Source organism: Corythoichthys intestinalis, chromosome 12 (assembly GCF_030265065.1).
Source record: "Corythoichthys intestinalis isolate RoL2023-P3 chromosome 12, ASM3026506v1, whole genome shotgun sequence".
Lineage (NCBI taxonomy): Eukaryota > Metazoa > Chordata > Actinopteri > Syngnathiformes > Syngnathidae > Corythoichthys > Corythoichthys intestinalis.
This window is the reverse complement of record NC_080406.1, coordinates 15,971,595-15,989,670: the sequence shown is the minus strand read 5'-3', so window position 1 is coordinate 15,989,670 and position 18,076 is coordinate 15,971,595. Positions and strand designations below refer to the sequence as shown.

The 18,076-nt window shown below is 39.1% G+C and overlaps 1 protein-coding gene across 2 annotated transcripts in view; it reads right to left on the bottom strand.

Annotated features, from left to right (window-relative positions):
- Positions 1-4,868: 4,868 nt before the first annotated feature.
- Positions 4,869-18,076, bottom strand: part of ankrd10b (ankyrin repeat domain 10b) — a 29,725-nt gene continuing 16,517 nt past the window's right edge. The window contains exons 4-6 of one of the 2 annotated variants that reach the window (XM_057852393.1): positions 13,035-13,303; positions 10,170-10,271; positions 4,869-5,383 (exon numbers count right to left, since the gene is read on the bottom strand). In XM_057852393.1, the coding sequence (XP_057708376.1) occupies positions 5,235-5,383; positions 10,170-10,271; positions 13,035-13,303 (520 nt within the window). In that variant the 3' untranslated portion in view covers positions 4,869-5,234. Of the gene's footprint in view, positions 5,384-6,666; positions 10,272-13,034; positions 13,304-18,076 lie in introns of those variants that run through there. The other variant, XM_057852392.1, reaches the window with a different exon arrangement.

Sequence of the window (18,076 nt, the reverse complement as noted above, 5' to 3'; positions counted from 1 at the left end):
TTCCCCTTTACAAGGGAGATACCATGTTTGAATACAAAGAGGGGCGTACGAAACTGAATTACACTTAGCCGCTAGAGTCATCGCATAAAACAAATTTATAAACCTACCCATTTTTGTCTGCACGTCAATCTCTTTTCACCCGCTATTTGTGCATCAAATAATCAAGAGAAAAAAAGTATTTACCTTAATTTATAAAATTTTTACTCCCCTATTTCGGCGAATGCTTGCGTCCGACGGGGCGCGGCTTAATCACGTGGCGATTGTGCAGCATTGTGTTGGTGAAGGTCGGGCCTGTTCCTGACAGGTGACCGGACTCCGAGCGCCAACTCAGCGGGGGCCAAACACGTGAGCACGGGGTGTGCCAACCTTCCCCATCCGCTCTATTTAAAGATACAGTCAAACCGATCTTCCATGAAGTCAACTTCCCACAAACTAACAGAAACATGAGCAAATAGACTTTCAAATTTCATTTGGGCCAGGGGCGTAGGTTTGGTCCCAACATTGGTCGGGTTGATATAACAGCATGCATGTGCACTATTTGCTGGGGACGGGACATTATTAAAACCAAACAGATTGGGTGAACGGGGGTCAGTGCTACATTTCACACAAATATGAACCTAATTAATTGATAGGCTAAATAATCAATGCAAAATACACGAACTTTCATGTGTATTTGTTCAGGTGATTCACAGTTCGATACAAACCTTTTGTTTTCAAAAGCTACAGAAGAAACATTTTGAAAACTTTCAGAATAAGTTATATATATTTTTTCTCTAGTTTCCAGTAGAGTTCACTATATTTCCCGTCGTTTAATTAACATAAGTATAAAACACATGTAGGAGGACACTTCTAAGCAGCTTCCTACTCGAGTTTTGCAGATTAGCAAGTTCAGACAGTTTAATGTTGTGCTAACTCTGATGCAGGTCCGACTTTCAGTGGCAAAATTAGTGGCGTGTTCCCCACCTCCACAACATTGACTTTTGTTTTACATTACTTACAGTGGCTGCTGCTGCTGCTGGCCGAAAAAAAATATCCCTCTTCTGCAGAGGAGGCGGCATGTCGTCAACATGGAATTCTGTAGGGGCTGTGTAAGTGTGCGTGTGGGTGGTGGTGAAGTCATCAGCCAATCAAATGTGCATTTGAGGGGGAAAATTTTTTGGTTCTCGACCCTGCTGAAAAAAATGGACCCGCACATTCAGCAAGTGTAAAGGGGTAAATGTAAGTCCGAACATAATGAAAGTAATTCATTTAATTATTATTAGGGTCAATTTTATCCTTACAACATATGGGAAGACAATCAACTCATTATAGAATGCATATATGGTTGCTTAAAAGTTGGTGGGGACAATTTGTGCATCCTGAAAAGTTGCTATTGTTATGTCCCTACCGTCCATACGCAAACCTACGCCCTTGATTTGGGGGCATTACGGTCAAGAGATTTTGGCATTAAAAAAAATATATATTGGTACTAGGAAAATAATTCAGTCTGATGTCTTTCTCGCATTTATCAAAATATTTGAAAAATAAGCATATTATAATTCAGAAATTTTAGATGATATAGTCTCATGGACAAATAATGAGCATTGGGCTCAAACCAAAGAAATGAAAAATGAAATAAAAGACAGAATTAATAGTAACATCCTAAGGATATGTAACAAGAATTGGAATTTTGATGCAGGAAAAGTCACAATGAAATGGGGGGCAAAACATGTTGACGACCCCGAAACGCAGCGTCAGTGATAAAATTAACGCAAAACATGTTGATGGCCCCGAAACGCAGAGTCAGCAATAAAATTAATTAAAATAAAAATATATATGCCCGGATAGCTGAGCCCATGCTCGTACATACAGAAATCGCATCCCAGTTGTGTGTGCGCTTGCGTTTGTGAAGGCGCATTTTTCTGCCTTACCTAGTGAAGTTGATGCCACATCCTTTGTGACTGAATATTCCAGCCAGGAATCTTTACAATAATGCGTTCAAAATGAGCATTTTTTTGTTTTGTTCCCCATCATTTTTAGGGGAATTCTAAATCAGGCTCCTTAGGACAGCTGTGCTTTTGGCCAAGATTGTCGTCCATTGAATGTGGTACCCCTGGTGGTGGCTTTGTTGTACAGTTAACGTCTTTAGTGGGGCAAACTGAAACTCCGTTCATCCCTTTGGCAGGGCTCTCCGGCGTTTCATGGTCCACGTCTTCAATTCTTGGTTCTCGCTCAGTAGTTGGTGTTGCTTTTGGAAGCTCAGGTTTGAAAAAAAATTACATATATGCATCCTGTTTCTTCTATCCTGAGGTGGTTTTTGCTAAGCAAAGCAAATGACAGTCTCTGTGGTGCTAGTCACATGATCTGTTCGAAAAATTATTTTGACCCCTTATAAAAAATATTTTGTTCATTTCATTCATTTTTGTTGTTTATTGTTTTACAACTTTAATAAACAACATTTTACCGAAAAAGTTTTAATTTTAAATTCACATACCATAGGAAAGTCAATTACATGCAATGACAAAAAAAAAAAAAAAAAAAAGGCAAAAAATATATTGGTACCAGGAAAATAATTTAGTCTGATGTCTTTCTTGCATGTATCAAAATATTTGAAAATTAATCATATAATAATTCAGAAACTTCAGATGATAAGGTCTCATGGACAAATGATGAGCATTGGGCTCAAACCGATGAAAAAATGAAAGTGATTTAATAGTAACCGCCTAAGAATTTTGATGCACACAAAAAAAGAAGTCACAATGAAATGAAACTGTTGAACTCTCATTAGATAAAATAGAAACACATTAACTTTAACCAGGATTGTCATAAAGGGTGAATTTGTGCCAGATCCTGCCCGAACAGGACCTGTTGATTTTGGTTTCGATGTGTTCCGGGACTTATTTGGGCAGATAGGGCGCCACTTGTGTACAGAAAATAATAATAATATAAAGGTTTTTTAAAAATGTATAAAATAAAATAATAGTATGCGTAAATTCATTTACAAAACAAATCCCAAGAATTCACGTTGTTTATAAAAAATTAACGTCATTTGAAAGAGTCGGAGATTTGTTGATGCACTGAAAAGCTGGACCAATAATCACACCCCTGACATAAAAAAAAAAAAAAAAAAAGCCTTTGGAAATTTGCAGCATCTGGGGAGCAAACAGCCAGGCTCAAACGGTATTTCAACATGTCAAAGAGACAGTTGCATTTACTGTCTTTTTTCAAAAAGATGATGCTGTGCAGAGTATTGCCTAACTAATTGTAAAGTGTTGTAATAACATTTATACCATGGATATTATCTGAAATTGAGGCTTATAAGTCCCACAACATGGCAAGTGGGCATTTGCATGTTGTTTTCAGCACCATTTTCTGCGTATGTTCCGGGACCTGTGCCAGTCTTGTTATCCCTGCGCTGTCATATGTACTTTGCGTTCTGGCACCTTATGATTTACAAATTAAGCACGGACTTTTTCATACCCCCATGAAAATGGTAGAAATTAGACCCCCCCCCTCCCCCCCAAAAAAGTGACACTGAAAGAGCGGTCATTTTCTAAGGGAAAAAGCAGTATTACTTGTCCAAAATAAGTTCTAGCAACACACACAGCTATTTACAAGTTCTATTTTAAAAGTTGTAGTTCAATCAGGCGTAATATTTTGAGGATGAAGTCAGAATAAATATTTGCGAGAAATACAAATCAAAAGTAATAAATCAGATTTGCCATAACACTGTCATTAGTCGAGGTGTGCGAAATTTCCGATTCTTAGATTATTCGCGATTCGGCCGTGGAAGATTCGAGAACGATTCACAAACATCCAAATTCCGATTATTGAAATATGTCAAGTAAAGCGGAAGTAAAACACACTCAGCGCGCCGCGTGGTCTTCAGGACGCAATGAGGAACTGAGCGAGAGTAGCTAAACATCATGCTTGTCATTACCCCGCCCCTCGGGTAATTCCAATGCTCAACTCATGGCTCTAGCTCAACTTATGCCGCGAGTTAAAAAAAACAACAACATACCTGACTGCTGCCGAAAACTAGATGGATTTGAGACTCGGTGGCGATAGCAGCACATGTAGAGAAAGCTAGATGCGGGTGTTAGTAAACGGCCGCCATCTTAAAACAGTAGACTTCCCTGCAAGGCTGTTGTAGCGAACCTTCCAAGCTAACCTAATTAACTTTTTATCTGAAATACTCCTAAATCGGTAAAATATTGACTTGAATCTATCTTTAATATAGTTTTAAAACTTTCACATGTCGAAAGTAGACAAAAGGGAAATTATGGAATAACAGGAGCAATTTTAACAACTTTAACGGTTGATTGACAACATTAAATTAATTGAATGTAGTTTAAAGCTGCTGATACAGAATGGGGATTTGAGTATATTATTTGTTTTTAACTGTTAACTTGATACTGAAATAGTCGTTTAAGCTTGCGAGGCTTTTTTTTTTTTTTTTAAACGGTTTTTGTAACTAATGTACAAAACATTAGAGGCTAATAGCGGGGGGAGGGGGTGTCATCAATAATCGATTTATAATCGAATCGTAGCCTCTGAATCGTAATCGAATCGTTAGGTGCACAAAGATTCCCACCTCTAGTCATTAGACAGTCATAATTTATGACATGAGACTGTCATAAGCATTAATGAATGCGAAGTTATGACACATCATTAAGTGTCATAGGGAAAACTGTCACTTCTGAATGGATGTAAAAGATGCAGACTGTACATAAATGAAGTTAGTGACGAAATTTGCCGGATGACACTTAATGACATCTGTCTTGAACATTCATTAATGCTAATAATGACTGTCATAATTATGACGGCATTGACACCACTGTCAAATAGTGTTACCTAAAAATTGAAACAAAATATTTTTTCAAGTTGTCATTTCACAATAATTTTCCGAAATTAGCAGTTACTTGGTGTTTTTGAAAACTAACCGTAACTACAATTTATCCAACTTCATTACTGCTTTTCTCCTAACTTTTATGGTGAGAAAGAAATAATTAAAATCACCCAAGACTCAAAACAGTGTATCATTTTTTACATTGGCAGTGCTTTAATAAAGATGCGTACTTAAGATTTAGAGCAAACAATCATGTTAACAACTCAAAACCACTTAAACCGTACAAAAATAACACAAAACAGCCACACTGGGCCTGCCCTTTATAAACAGGAAATGTGTTCTGGAACTAACGTCTCATGACTCAATGGCTTTTAAGGCAAACCAAGATTTTTGAAGTCATCTAACTTTAGGCTCCGTGGTAGAGGAGCATGCTGCTGAAGAGGGTGTAGTTGTACAACTGCTCCGCTTTAACAGACCTCTGGTGCTCCACTTGGCTGATCTCAGGCGAGAGAATCTGCGCTTGACAATGACCGAGTGGGGAAATGCCCACTGACACTGGGAGGGAAAAGACAAACAGTCAAGCGTGTGTGCAAGTTTCAACAGGCATGTGGAACTGCCATCCATAAAATGTCTCTTGAAAGCTAAAAGAAAAGCTTCCAAATAGGTCACGACCTCATTTGTATGAACTGGATGACATGGTGAACTAGTTCTCAAGATGCCGCTTCGAGGTAAGGTTCCAATTTTTGGAATTTAATCTTCTAGGACGTGGATCGTGTGCTTCAGTATTTAACTCATTCGCTACCATTCACGGGATAGAATCAACTGTTGAACTGGATTGGACTTCTGGCAGACAATTGGTTAATGGGAGTTTTTAATATAAATTTTCTAATTAACAAAACACCACAATACTCTGAATAATATTCATATAGCTGGTCTAGCAGTAGTGCTGGGCGATACATATCATAATCAACAATAAATTTTTTGGCATTATTAAAATTAACATTTCGATAGTTAATGGTTAAGTCATTTGATCAAAACATAGTCCAATTTGAACTTTTACTATGTACCGTATTGGCCCGAAGACAGTGTTTTTTGCATTGAAATAAGACTGAAAAAGTGGGGGTCGTCTTATATTCGCTGTCTAGACATTATACCCATTCACGACGCTAGGTGACGCCAGATATCATTGAAGCGATGTTCCGTCATGACAGATCTCAGCTACTCTCAAGTTTAACCGGTTTGCATTATTTTATTGCATTGTTTTGCCTTATTCAGATTTGTTTCAAGACTAGTTAGTTAGACTTCACTTTGATGGTGAATGCAGTTATTGCAATTTTGTTGTTTTATCACAATAGATTGGTTTATTTACATTACAAAAACCAGAAGCCATTCATTTACGAATGTGATTGCACTTAGTTACATATTTAAATGTTCAGATATTAAGATTTGAATGAGGCAAAATAACGTTTTTTCTCTCAAATATATTGTTATAATAATTTGTTTCAGATGTACTGTAATTATTTTCTGTATAAAAATTAATTTGGTATTCAAAAAGTATTTTTTCAAACTTGAGTCTTGAAAAAGAGGGCGTCGTCTCATAATCAGGGCCGTCCTATATTCGGGCCAATACGGTATTTAAAAAAAAGACCTAACAGAACAAGCTTTTGAGCCTCTTTATGGTAAATATTTTATGTATTAGATATAAATACACTGCTGGCCAAAAGTATTGGCACCCCTGCAATTCTGTCAGAAAATGCTCAATTTCTCCCAGAAAATGATTGCAATTACAAATGCTTCGGTAGTAGTATTTTCATTTATGTTGCTTGCAATGAAAAAACAGCAAATGAAGAAAAAAAAAAAAAAAATCTATTTTACACAAAACTCAAAAAATGGGCCGGACAAAAGTATTGGCACCCTCAGTCTAATACTTGGTAGCACAACCTTTAGACAAAACTGCGAACAACAACTTCCGGTATCCATCAATGAGTTTCTTACAATGCTCTGCTGGAATTTTAGACCATTCTTCTTTGGCCAACTGCTCCACGTCTCTGAGATTTGAAGGGTGCCTGCTTCAAACTGCAATTTTCAGATCTCTCAACATGTGTTCTATGGGATTCAGGGATGAACTCATTGCTGGCCACTTTAGAAGTCTCCAGTGTTTTCTCTCAAACCATTTCCTTGTGCTTTTTAAAGTGTTTTGGGTCATTGTCCTGCTGGACCTATGACCTCTGAGGGACACTCAGCTTTCTCACACTGGGCCCCACATAATGCAGCAAAATTTGTTGGTAGTCTTCAGACTTCATAATGCCATGCACACGGTCAAGCAGTCCAGTGCCAGAGGTAGCAAAGCAACCCCAAAATATCAGGGAAACTCCCTCATGTTTGACTGTGGGGACCGTGTTCTTTTCTTCAAAGGCCTCGTTTTTTTTCCCTGTAAACTGTATGTTGGTGCCTTTTCCCCAAAAGCTCTACTTTAGTCTAATCTGACCAGAGAACATTCTTCCAAAACCTTTTTGGCTTTCTCAGGTAAGTTTTGGCAAACTCCAGCCTTGCTTTTTTATGTCTCTGGGTCAGAAGTGGAGTCTTCCTGAGTATTCTACCATAGATTCCCTCTCATTCAGACGTTGATGGGGTATGGGTTGACACTGTTATACCCTCGGACTGCAAGACAGCTTGAACTTGTTTGGATGTTAGTCGACGTTCACCATCCGCGCAATCTTTTGTTGAAATCTCTTGTCAATTTTTCTTTTCCGTCCACATCTTAGCCACACGTTAGCCACAGTGCCATGGACTTTACACTTATTGATGAAACTGCGCATGGTAGACACTAGAACATTCAAGTCTTTGGAGATGGACTTGTAGCCTTGAGATTGCCCATGCTTCCTCACAATTTTGCATATCAAGTCCTCAGACAGTTCTTTGGTCTTTTCTCCATGCTCAATGTGGTACACAGGACGACACAGGACAGAGGTTGAGTCCACTTTAATCCATTTTAACTGGCTGCAACTGCGATTAAGTTATTGCCACCATCTGTTATGTGCCACAGGTAAGTAACAGGTGCTGTTAATTACACAAATTAGAGAAGCATCACATGATTTTTTAAAGGGTGCCAATACTTTTGTCCGGCCCATTTTTGGAGTTTTGTGTAAAATAATAATGTTTTTTTTTTTTTTTTTGTCTTTTGTGTTTTTTCACTGGAAGCAAAATAAATGGAGATATTACTACCAAAGCATTTGTAATTGCAATCATTTTCTGGGAGAAATTGAGCATTATCTTGCAGGCGTGCCAATACTTTTGGCCAGCAGTCTATATATAATTATGAAGCGAAAATATGAAATATTGACTAGAATTTTTTCCCCTCAACAAAACAAACTGGAAATATATTAATAAAATTATCATTAAAATTAAAGGTAGTCCGAGGGTTACGAACAAGTTCTGTTCCTACGCTGGCTACGTAATCCGAATTTCCGCGTATATCGGAATTAACCCTTTAAGTACCCCTAAAAAAAAACCATTTGTCCGGCCCATTTTTGGAGTTTTGTGTAAAATAATAATGATTTTTTTTGTTTTGTTTGTCTTTTGTGTTTTTTCACTGGAAGCAAAATAAATGGAGATATTACTACCAAAGCATTTGTAATTGCAATCATTTTCTGGGAGAAATTGAGCATTATCTTGCAGGCGTGCCAATACTTTTGGCCAGCAGTCTATATATAATTATGAAGCGAAAATATGAAATATTGACTAGAATTTTTTCCCCTCAACAAAACAAACTGGAAATATATTAATAAAATTATCATTAAAATTAAAGGTAGTCCGAGGGTTACGAACAAGTTCTGTTCCTACGCTGGCAACGTAATCCGAATTTCCGCGTATATCGGAATTAACCCTTTAAGTACCCCTAAAAAAAAACCACATCTCAAAATAACTATCCAAAAACATGTATTATATGTGATATTAATAAAATAAAAAAAATAAGATCGCAATTGTCGACAAAACGGCAGCGGAAACACTGGTGTCGTAAAGTCGAAATCACGCAAGTCGGGTACGTCGTAGCACCGGGGGACTACCATATGAGTGTTTTAAAAACAATGTTTTTTATTCAATAAAAACATGGATTATTTTTATTTATAGTATATTCTCTGTATACACTACATTACGTGAAGGAAATCAGTAAATATTTTCTGTACAATTTTTTATTTTTTGATGGAGGGAAAAAAGTGAGTGGGAGGCTATCTACTGTAAATATTCCGAATTCCGAAGTCTTTTCACTGGAAAACAATCACAGCATTTCATAACACTTATTTCCAGTTAAATTATATCGTTTAAACATAACAGTAAACAACATTTACAACGATTTATAAAAGCCGATTAGTCAACTCATCCCGAAATAACTCAATTTATTTGAGCAATAAAATGACCCATATCGCCCAGCACTAGCTAGCAGGGAATGGGTCAAAAAAAGCAAAGAAAAACAGTGTATAAAATAGCTCAACATTTAATGACGCAACATCATTAATTACAAGGTTAGACCCGCTCATCAGTATACACCAACTTTCATATACCAACACAAATCCCATACTATGCAATCTCAATACAGGAGGATAAAAAGCACATGTGTTCCAATAACAGCTCAAGTAATAAGGCTTCCTTTATTTTTTAATTTTTTTGCAAATCTTGAGCAGCGAACCAATTACAAAATACTTACTTACATGTAAATTGCAAAAATTACTAATCAACATTTAGTCAACCAAGTTTTTTTTTTCTGTCTGATGTGAACATTCTACGGCACTGACTGGTTAGCTGCCGTTTACTTACCACTTATTATGACAAATAATTATTTTAAAATATTACACATTTACGGAGACGGCCAATCCTTTTTGAGTTGGAAGGGCCTCAGACCCTCCCAGTCAAAAGGCACTGGAGTCTGGTGCCGAATTATTACCATTCAAATACAAATGTCCTAAAAAATTGTGCAAAGTAAGTCCTTTTTTAACATAATTTTGATTGGTATTAGCTACATAACAGTAGAAAAGCTTACACAAAGCTTTCTAACATTAGCATTTATGTATGTTGGATGCTAACAATGAACCCAGAACAGGACAATAGCAAAATATGTACAAGACAAATGAAACACCCACACACTAGCGGCTTCTCTACAAATAAGCGTAAGAGTTGGTGCAGCGACAAGGCGTTTGCATGGAAGTCACATTGAAGACCTCCAGCCCTTTAGAAGCAGGCTGGGACACGTTCCGCCCCCCCTGGTCCTCCCACTGATCCAAGGGCACCGGCCCGTTGGTTGGCGCCACCCCATTCAGCCCCAATGCAAAGGGTCCCGGCCCACCTGAGGTCACGGTTGACGCCAACTCCATGCTTTCCACTGGTAAGTCTCCAGCACCAAACTGTAGCTCGTTACCGTTTTGTGGTTCAAGCGGCATGCCCAGACCTTTATAAAAATTAAAAAAAAGAACAGGCCTTTGTGAATTATAGGCTCACAAAACAAGTGAGCATAGCTAATAAATCTGTATCATTTCCATTTTTAATCGTAAAATTCACCAGAAAGGGGAGCTGTTAGCATTTTTTGCTAACCCACAATAGCGTATAGTACGAATTATTTTTAGACCTTGACGTCGCCATAATAATGTGGAAAAGGGACATTTTCGACACCCTCTCGCATAGAAATCATGTTATTTCTGCTTATTTTCAAAAAAGAACATGCCGAGAAAACACTGCTGCTATGGAAGACATTTCGAAATATGAAGGAGGTTTTCTTCATACGTTTCCCGAAACCAAAAAACTCAGAGGAAAAAATATGAAGAATGGATCAACTTGCGCGGACGTCCAAAAGACCAGTTTAATGCCGGCAAGGTGAAGCCATTCACATTTCATATGCAGTAAACATTTTGTTGGTGGCCATGGTCCTTCAGAGGACGAAGAGGTAGGCCATTTGGATATTTTTACTTATTTTTTAGCGTGGCGTACTGCCGTGATGCTTCTGTCTGACAATGAATGACCTGAAAAAAACTAAAATGGTATCTGACTGCCACTGTTACCTTTTCTGTTGTAAAAAAAAAACAACAACTGTAAGGGGGAAGTGTTAATAAATTATGGAATTAAGATTTGTTATTAATGAAAAAAATTAAGTGTTTTTTGGCTGTCACCGAGTAGCATTTGTGATCGCCTCACGAAAATAGAAATGTAAATTGGCCCTAAGAACGGTCAGAGACGTAAGACAACCAGAAGATATAATATATAAGAAAGACAGGGCATATTGTGGTAAAGGATAGATTGTTGAAACAGGAGAATTGTCAGTGGCGTAAGGCAATGCACACAAGAAAAAGGTGTCAATAAAGAAGCTACCTCTGGATGAGGTCCGCTTGGCTCGTTTTCCCTTTCTTTTCAGCCCGCGACACTCAACCAATCTCTTAGACTTTAACCGAACATTTGTATGTTCTTCCACATCTTTACCAGTGAATTTGGCACCAGGGACAACATTTTCGGGCAGAATTGGTAGGTTTAGCTCAGTAAACATCTCGTTCCGTACACCATTTCCATTCATTTACTATTGGGGACAAACGAGAGGTTGACCCGCCTAGCCACAATTGCCATTGTCATGAATATTAATGGGCAAAAGTGACGTGTTGCTTGTGGTACGCCATTGCCAATCTAATGCTCATTTTGAACAAATTCAAATGAAGTATTATCACTTGGTACCCAAACAAGATGTGACACAATATTGCCTTTTCAATTACTAGAGTAACTGCACAATTAAACGCATTTAATTAACCAGCAGCACCATGATGGATGAATGGTTAGCAAGTACACCTCACAGTTAGGCTCTGGCCTTTCTGTGTGGAAATTGTGTGTTCTCCCTGTGCTCGGGTGGAATTTCTCCGAGTGTTTTGGTTTTCTCCCACATCTCAAAAACACACTTTGTAGGCCAACTAAACAATAAGTTTTCCTTACTTATGTATGAGAGTGTGCGTGAATGGTTGTCTCCATGTGCCCTGCGATTGGCTTGCAATCAAATCAGGGTGTACCCCGCCTACTGTCCATATTTAGCTGGGATAGGCTCCAGCATCCCCGGAATAAGGGGCTCGGAAGATGAACAAATGAATAGTTAATGAGCCCGGAGACAAAAAATAATTTTGATCTCTCCACATATAACTGAGGAATAGCAATTTAAGTTTGTGTCCTCCACAAGAACAAGACAGCAAGTGAATTTTTGCACCATCCTTTTGAGTGGTCTATGAATTAATATCCACCTCAAAAGCGGAATTTTATGATTAATTTTGAAGACTGAAACATGTCCACGCATATTGTTGTCTGGGTTGCGAACATTAGCTGGTTAAAACATTTTAGTCCATATGTGTCGAAATCACAGTTGGGGGGCCATATCCTGCCGTGACGTCTTTTGACCAGGGCTGTAATGATACATTAGGATCGGTCCATCGATTAAAAAATTAACAAATTGATGGATATGCAAAACATCGATCAATACAATTTTTTGATATGCCGTTTTTGATTCCGCTGTTTCCGCATCTAAATTGTCAAAAACGTCAAAATTGCTTTGTATTGTGTTGAGTAAAATGGAACTGATTATGTGTACATACTGTATTAAAATCAGTCTTTTGAATCAAACCGACTGGTGGCAGACTTTATATCTGCAAATACTGTATCGTTATCCACAGAATAAATATCGCATCATCACAAAATTCAAATCATGTGAATAGGTATAATACCAAAAGCATTTTCAAAACATTAAGCTATTGCAGGCATTCTTTGTTACCAGTCTCCTTTTTAAAATACAACTTATGATTTAGAAAAACAGGCATCTATACATTTGTTGTGTAACTCAGAGTCCCTACACGGCCTTAAAAATGATTTTTAAAAAAAATAAATAAATAAAGGTTCTTAGTATAATTTGATCGCACATTTGCACTTGATCTGAACCTGTAACGGAAGAAAACCTGTTAAAGCTATGAATTGAACCTGAATCAATGGTGCCCTCTGCTGGCTGCTGCCAAGTAGAACAATTTATATTTCTTAACCTGCTGCTTCCACAGTAGTGACCACATACAGCAACGGCTGACCAATTAATTAGAACTGGAAGGGTCTCTCTAACCCTATGTTGCTTCCAGCGCAAATGGATTTCAACATCCATATTCCATTTTTAATTCGTACAACAGAGGCTGTGATTCACACCCACCATTTGGTCTTGCCTTCTTCACCGGGTTGACTTCCTGCTCATCCAAAGATCTCTTTCTGTTAGGTATACCCTTGAAGAAGCCACGATTCTGGACTGTAGGGTTATGGTGATGATCCCCATTGCGAGCGGTGCCGTTCAGAACGGCCCCGTTATGGAATTGAGCCATGTTTTGTTGGAAGTTCTGGGCATTGGAGAGAAGCTCGGCGCACTCCTGGAAGCCCTGCGCGTGGGCCAGGTCGGCGGCGGTCAGCCCGCTGGCATTCCTCACACTGCACAACGGGAGAAGTTGAGTGTCAGCGCGACTTCCGGCGCGTTTGCACGTACACAAATCCAAAGAAAACATGACACTCACTCGGACACACACAGACGCACTTATCCAGCAATCACTCCCACTTAAACACACGTATCATGAGGAAATCAATTGCCTTTGTCATCATAATGACAGATGATGACGGATCCCTTTTGGATCATTCGCATCATCTTTTGGGTAAACCGAATGGTTTTCAAATATTCAAGAAAATCAAGTCTGCTGACCAAGAGACAGGATTAAAACAATGCTAAACTAATTCTAGCTAAAATGAGTGTTGTCATTTTCAGGTGTATCTGGAATTATCCGAAATGAAACGGGATGATGAAATGAGAAGTTCTTGAAGATCTCCAAACCCAAATTTGTGCAAGGATTGAAGTTTAAAGTGAACCAAGTCTCTTTGCAAGATAAAAGGGCTAATTGGCCCAAAATACACATCGACTAGCGATGATTGCCCCCCCCCAAAAAAGTCACGGACGCGGCCAAAGCCGACAAGGAAGAATGTCAAAATTGCTTCAAGAAAAATTCGAAATCCAGGTCATGAGGCAAGAATTTTTCAGGTGAAGTCTGTAGAAAAGAACTGCGAAATTCAAGTATCTTCGACAAGTCTCGAGAAAATTTTGACTTTCAAGGTCTTCTCTGGAGATCGACATGTGTTCGCACTTGTGTTAATCACGCCTCTTTGCAGCAGACTTTCATCATGCCAGAAAACGAGCAAACAGTGCTGGGACTGGATCACCGTCTTTTGTGGAATCGATGTGCCTTGACAGTAAAACAGTTATCTATCATCATTCCAAAATTGTCTAATGTTAATGGAAAAAAAATGTTGATGACCTCACACTTAATTGACAGATAAAAACACAGCTGAAGGATGTCCATTTTAGGTTTCGATTAATGAATGGAATTCTCAGTTGACAAAACAATATCAGACTTGTTCCTGACAGCGCAATGGGTTCTCAGCGCCAACAGAGAGGTCTTTGTTAACTAAATGGAGCTTCTGGAAAAGAGCCAGGATGGGAGAAATTGCTGTCAAAGGGCCATTTCATGGAGAAATTATATCAGCCCACAAAAGTACTGAAAAGCTTTTGATTTTGCTTCTGGTAAAGTACATTGAAATAATCTTGACGGTTACCTCTAGTTTTACTGTTAGCAAGTGACATCGATTTCCACAATGTATCAGCTTCCAGCCGTTTTAATCAACTCAAGGTGTCTTAAAACCTTCTGGAAATAGTGTGCACAATGAGGATTTTAACATTGTCAAAAGCAAATATTAAAATTCACACAATAACTTGTTCAACATCACCCCTCCCCCCCATTTAAATTAACGCTTCCAGCTTGTTACTCAAATCATTTAATTTGCTTAACAAATTTTGTGGTTCTGGAAATGTACTCGTCTCATGCCAAGGAATACAAATTGTAATTTAACAGCTGATATTTTATAAGAAACCAAAAACAGTAGCAGTTGTACCACTTATGCTATGACGTCAGCGCAAACATTCCTTCCCCACTCTAAATTCCAGCAGCGTGACCTTAAACACACCGCTCGATCGCACCCTATAAGGATGAGAGTGTTTGTGAAATGGGGGAAAAAAAAAACATTTTCAGCCAGAAAAATAAATTATCAGCAGCAATTTGTCAATTATCACTGTGCTGTGTGACCTCCCCCCTAAAAATTGTTGGGTTGTTTATCATTACTTTATTGTCAAGTGTATGTAAATGTCCTTGTATTACATGACATATTTCGGAAAGTAAAGTGAAACCCCATCTGAAAGAATAATAAATGATTGAATGTTAATACAGTTGTGTTCAGAATTATTCAACCCCCTCAGCGGATAAGTGTTTTTGCAAGTTTGACATACATTTTTCATCTTGTTTATAATCACATCAAATAATGACACGTCAAATAGACAAATACAACTGAAATAACAAAAATACTTTTGGGAATATTTTAATTAATAGCCTTTCTGTGATTACCTCATTGACAAAATTACCCCCCTTCCCCAAGTCTGTCACTCTTAAGAACAAAGGTTTCCATCAGGTGTTGTCAAAGAGCTGATGAAAACATCTTTAGATGTAAACGGAACCTGTGACACATGGCTCTTCTTGGCAGTTAATGACATCTTTACAACATGGTGAAGTCCAAGGAATGGTCAAAAAAGTTTAGAGAGGAGGCCATTTTACTTCATTACTTCAGTAGACGTCAAGGCCCTCACATCCTGACCTGTGCCCACTGAATGCAGCAAGGGAGTGGCAGATGCAGCCCCACCTAGATCGGAGGCTCATCTTCCCCCCGGAGATCGCAACGACCACCCTACGTCCAGACCTCTTCCTATGGTCCAATACATCCAAGCTCGTCTACATCACTTAGCTAACAGTTCCTTGGGAGGATGCTGTCGAAGAAGCATATGAACGCAAGAAGCTGCGGTACTCCGACCAAGCGGCTGCAGCAGAGGACAGAGGCTGGAAGGCGAGGGTGCGCCCGCTGGAGGTGGGGTGTAGAGGTTTTGTGGCCAGCTCAACAGCAAAGCTCCTTAGGGAAATTGGAGTCAGAGGACAGGCCCACAGACAGGCCATTAAAAAGCTGGCCAACACCGTCGATAGGGCAAGCCATTGGCTGTGGCTGAAGAGGAGCGACACCATCTGGGCCGAAAGGGCAAATGCTTAGCCCCGAGACACACACCTAGGAGTGATCAACCTGTGGTGGGCCAGCCTCAGCTGAGGGAGTCTTGTGATAAGTGGCCGAAACGCCCCGTGATCTGAGGATACAACTGACGATGTGTTTCAGTGGCTGAGCAGAGCCTTAAAGCAGTAGCTCCTAGTCCATCCAGGTATGCGGTCAGGCGCAAGCTTGGCTCAGAGAGGAGGACACCCCTGCCATGCATAGTCCTGGGGATTGTTACACAGAGTCCTTTTAACAAAAAAGGATATGGATAGAAGATAGCAAAATGACTAAAAATTTCACGAGATACTATTGGGAGCATAGTCCGCAAGTTTAAAGCTAAAGGTACAGTGGAAATGCTACCTAGGTGTGGTAGAAAGAGGTTACTGTGTGCAACAGCTGTGCGATACCTGAAGTGAAAGGTGGAGAAAAATCCCCGGGTGACAGCTGAGGAACTACGACAGACAATATCCCAGACAATAACACGCACAATGCGAAATGATGTCTTCCATGCAAGAACTCAAAGGTGCACCCCCTGGCCGACTCCAAAGCACAAGAAGTATGCCATAAACTATGTGGACAAACCACAAAGATTTTGGGATACTGTTCTCTGGAGTGATGAGACCAAACTGGAACTTTTTGGGCCAATGGATCAACAGTAGGAGAAGAAAATGATGCCTATAAAGAAAAGAACACCCTATCTACTGTGAAGCACGGTGGAGGGTCGGTCATGCTCTGGGGTTGTTTTGCTTCTTCAGGTACAGGGAATCTTCAGCGTGTGCAGGGTATTATAAATTCAGTTCAATACCAGGAGATCTTGGATGCAAATATCATGCAGTCATTGGCAAAGCTGAGGCTTGGGTGAGGTTGGACCTTCCAACAGGACAATGATCCTACGCATACCTCAACATCTACCACATCTTGGTTGCAAAAGAAGTGCTGGAAGATTCTGGAGTGGCCATCACAATCACCAGACATAAATCCCATTGAAAATCTATGGTGGTACTTGAAGAAGGCAGTTGCAGCACGCAAGCCCAAAAAATGTTAATGAACTGGAGCTTTTTGCCCATGAGGAATGGGCAAAGATACCTGTGGATCACTGCAAGAAACTTCATGTCTAAAGGATGTTATTATTGCAAAGGATGTTGTACTAAGTACTAAAGGTATACATACCTAAGGGGTTGAATAATTTTGTCAATGAAGTAATCACAGAAAAGCAATAAATTGGAATATCCCAAAAAGTTTTTATTATTTCAGTTGTATTTGTCTATTTGACAAGTCATTATAAACAAGATGAAAAATAAATGTCAAACTTGCAAAAACACTTATCTACTGTGAAGGTTAAATAATTTTGAACACAGTTGTAGCTGGTGTCTTTAAATGCATGTACAATATAGCACTGGTCCTCAGCGCTTCTGCAGACAAACCTATCAAAAGCAAAAAGTATTCCTTTAGTGAGACTTGACATCTTGAGCGTATGCTGATCAGTTTTGTTTGTTTAAAAAGGAAGCGTTAATTCTTTTGAAATGCCTGGTATGCTTTGCTTTTCAGTCCTAGCATATGTGTCTTCACTAACTATTCATCTAACCTCCCAGAGGCAGCCTATAGTCATGCTAGTGCTTTGACATGGGACTCACGTGATTAAACCTGTCCATATAAAGGGCTCCTAATGGTTAGTTGACAAAAATAAACATTCAATCAATAGAAATAGGCTAAATATTCAAGACAAAAGCTAGATACAAGAACAATCATGGGTAATAAGCAAAGCATGCAGGTGTAAAAATTTCACTTGTGATTTATTGACATGAAAACCTAGCATTAAAACCAATCACCGCAAGAAATACCTCAACAGTTTGCCAGTGTGTAGATAGGAAGCGATAGTGAGAACACTCAATGCCACAACAGTGCGGCGGCTATCCCAGGGAACGGGGCAGACTCAGCGTCAGTGTCTATTCTCCCCCTTTCTAGGATTACTTGAAAAAACCAAGTCATGTCCAACTCAATGGCTGCAAAACAATTAAGACGTACGGTTCTGTTTTAGCAGGTGAGCAAACTTTTTCTCTTTTTCTTCGCACT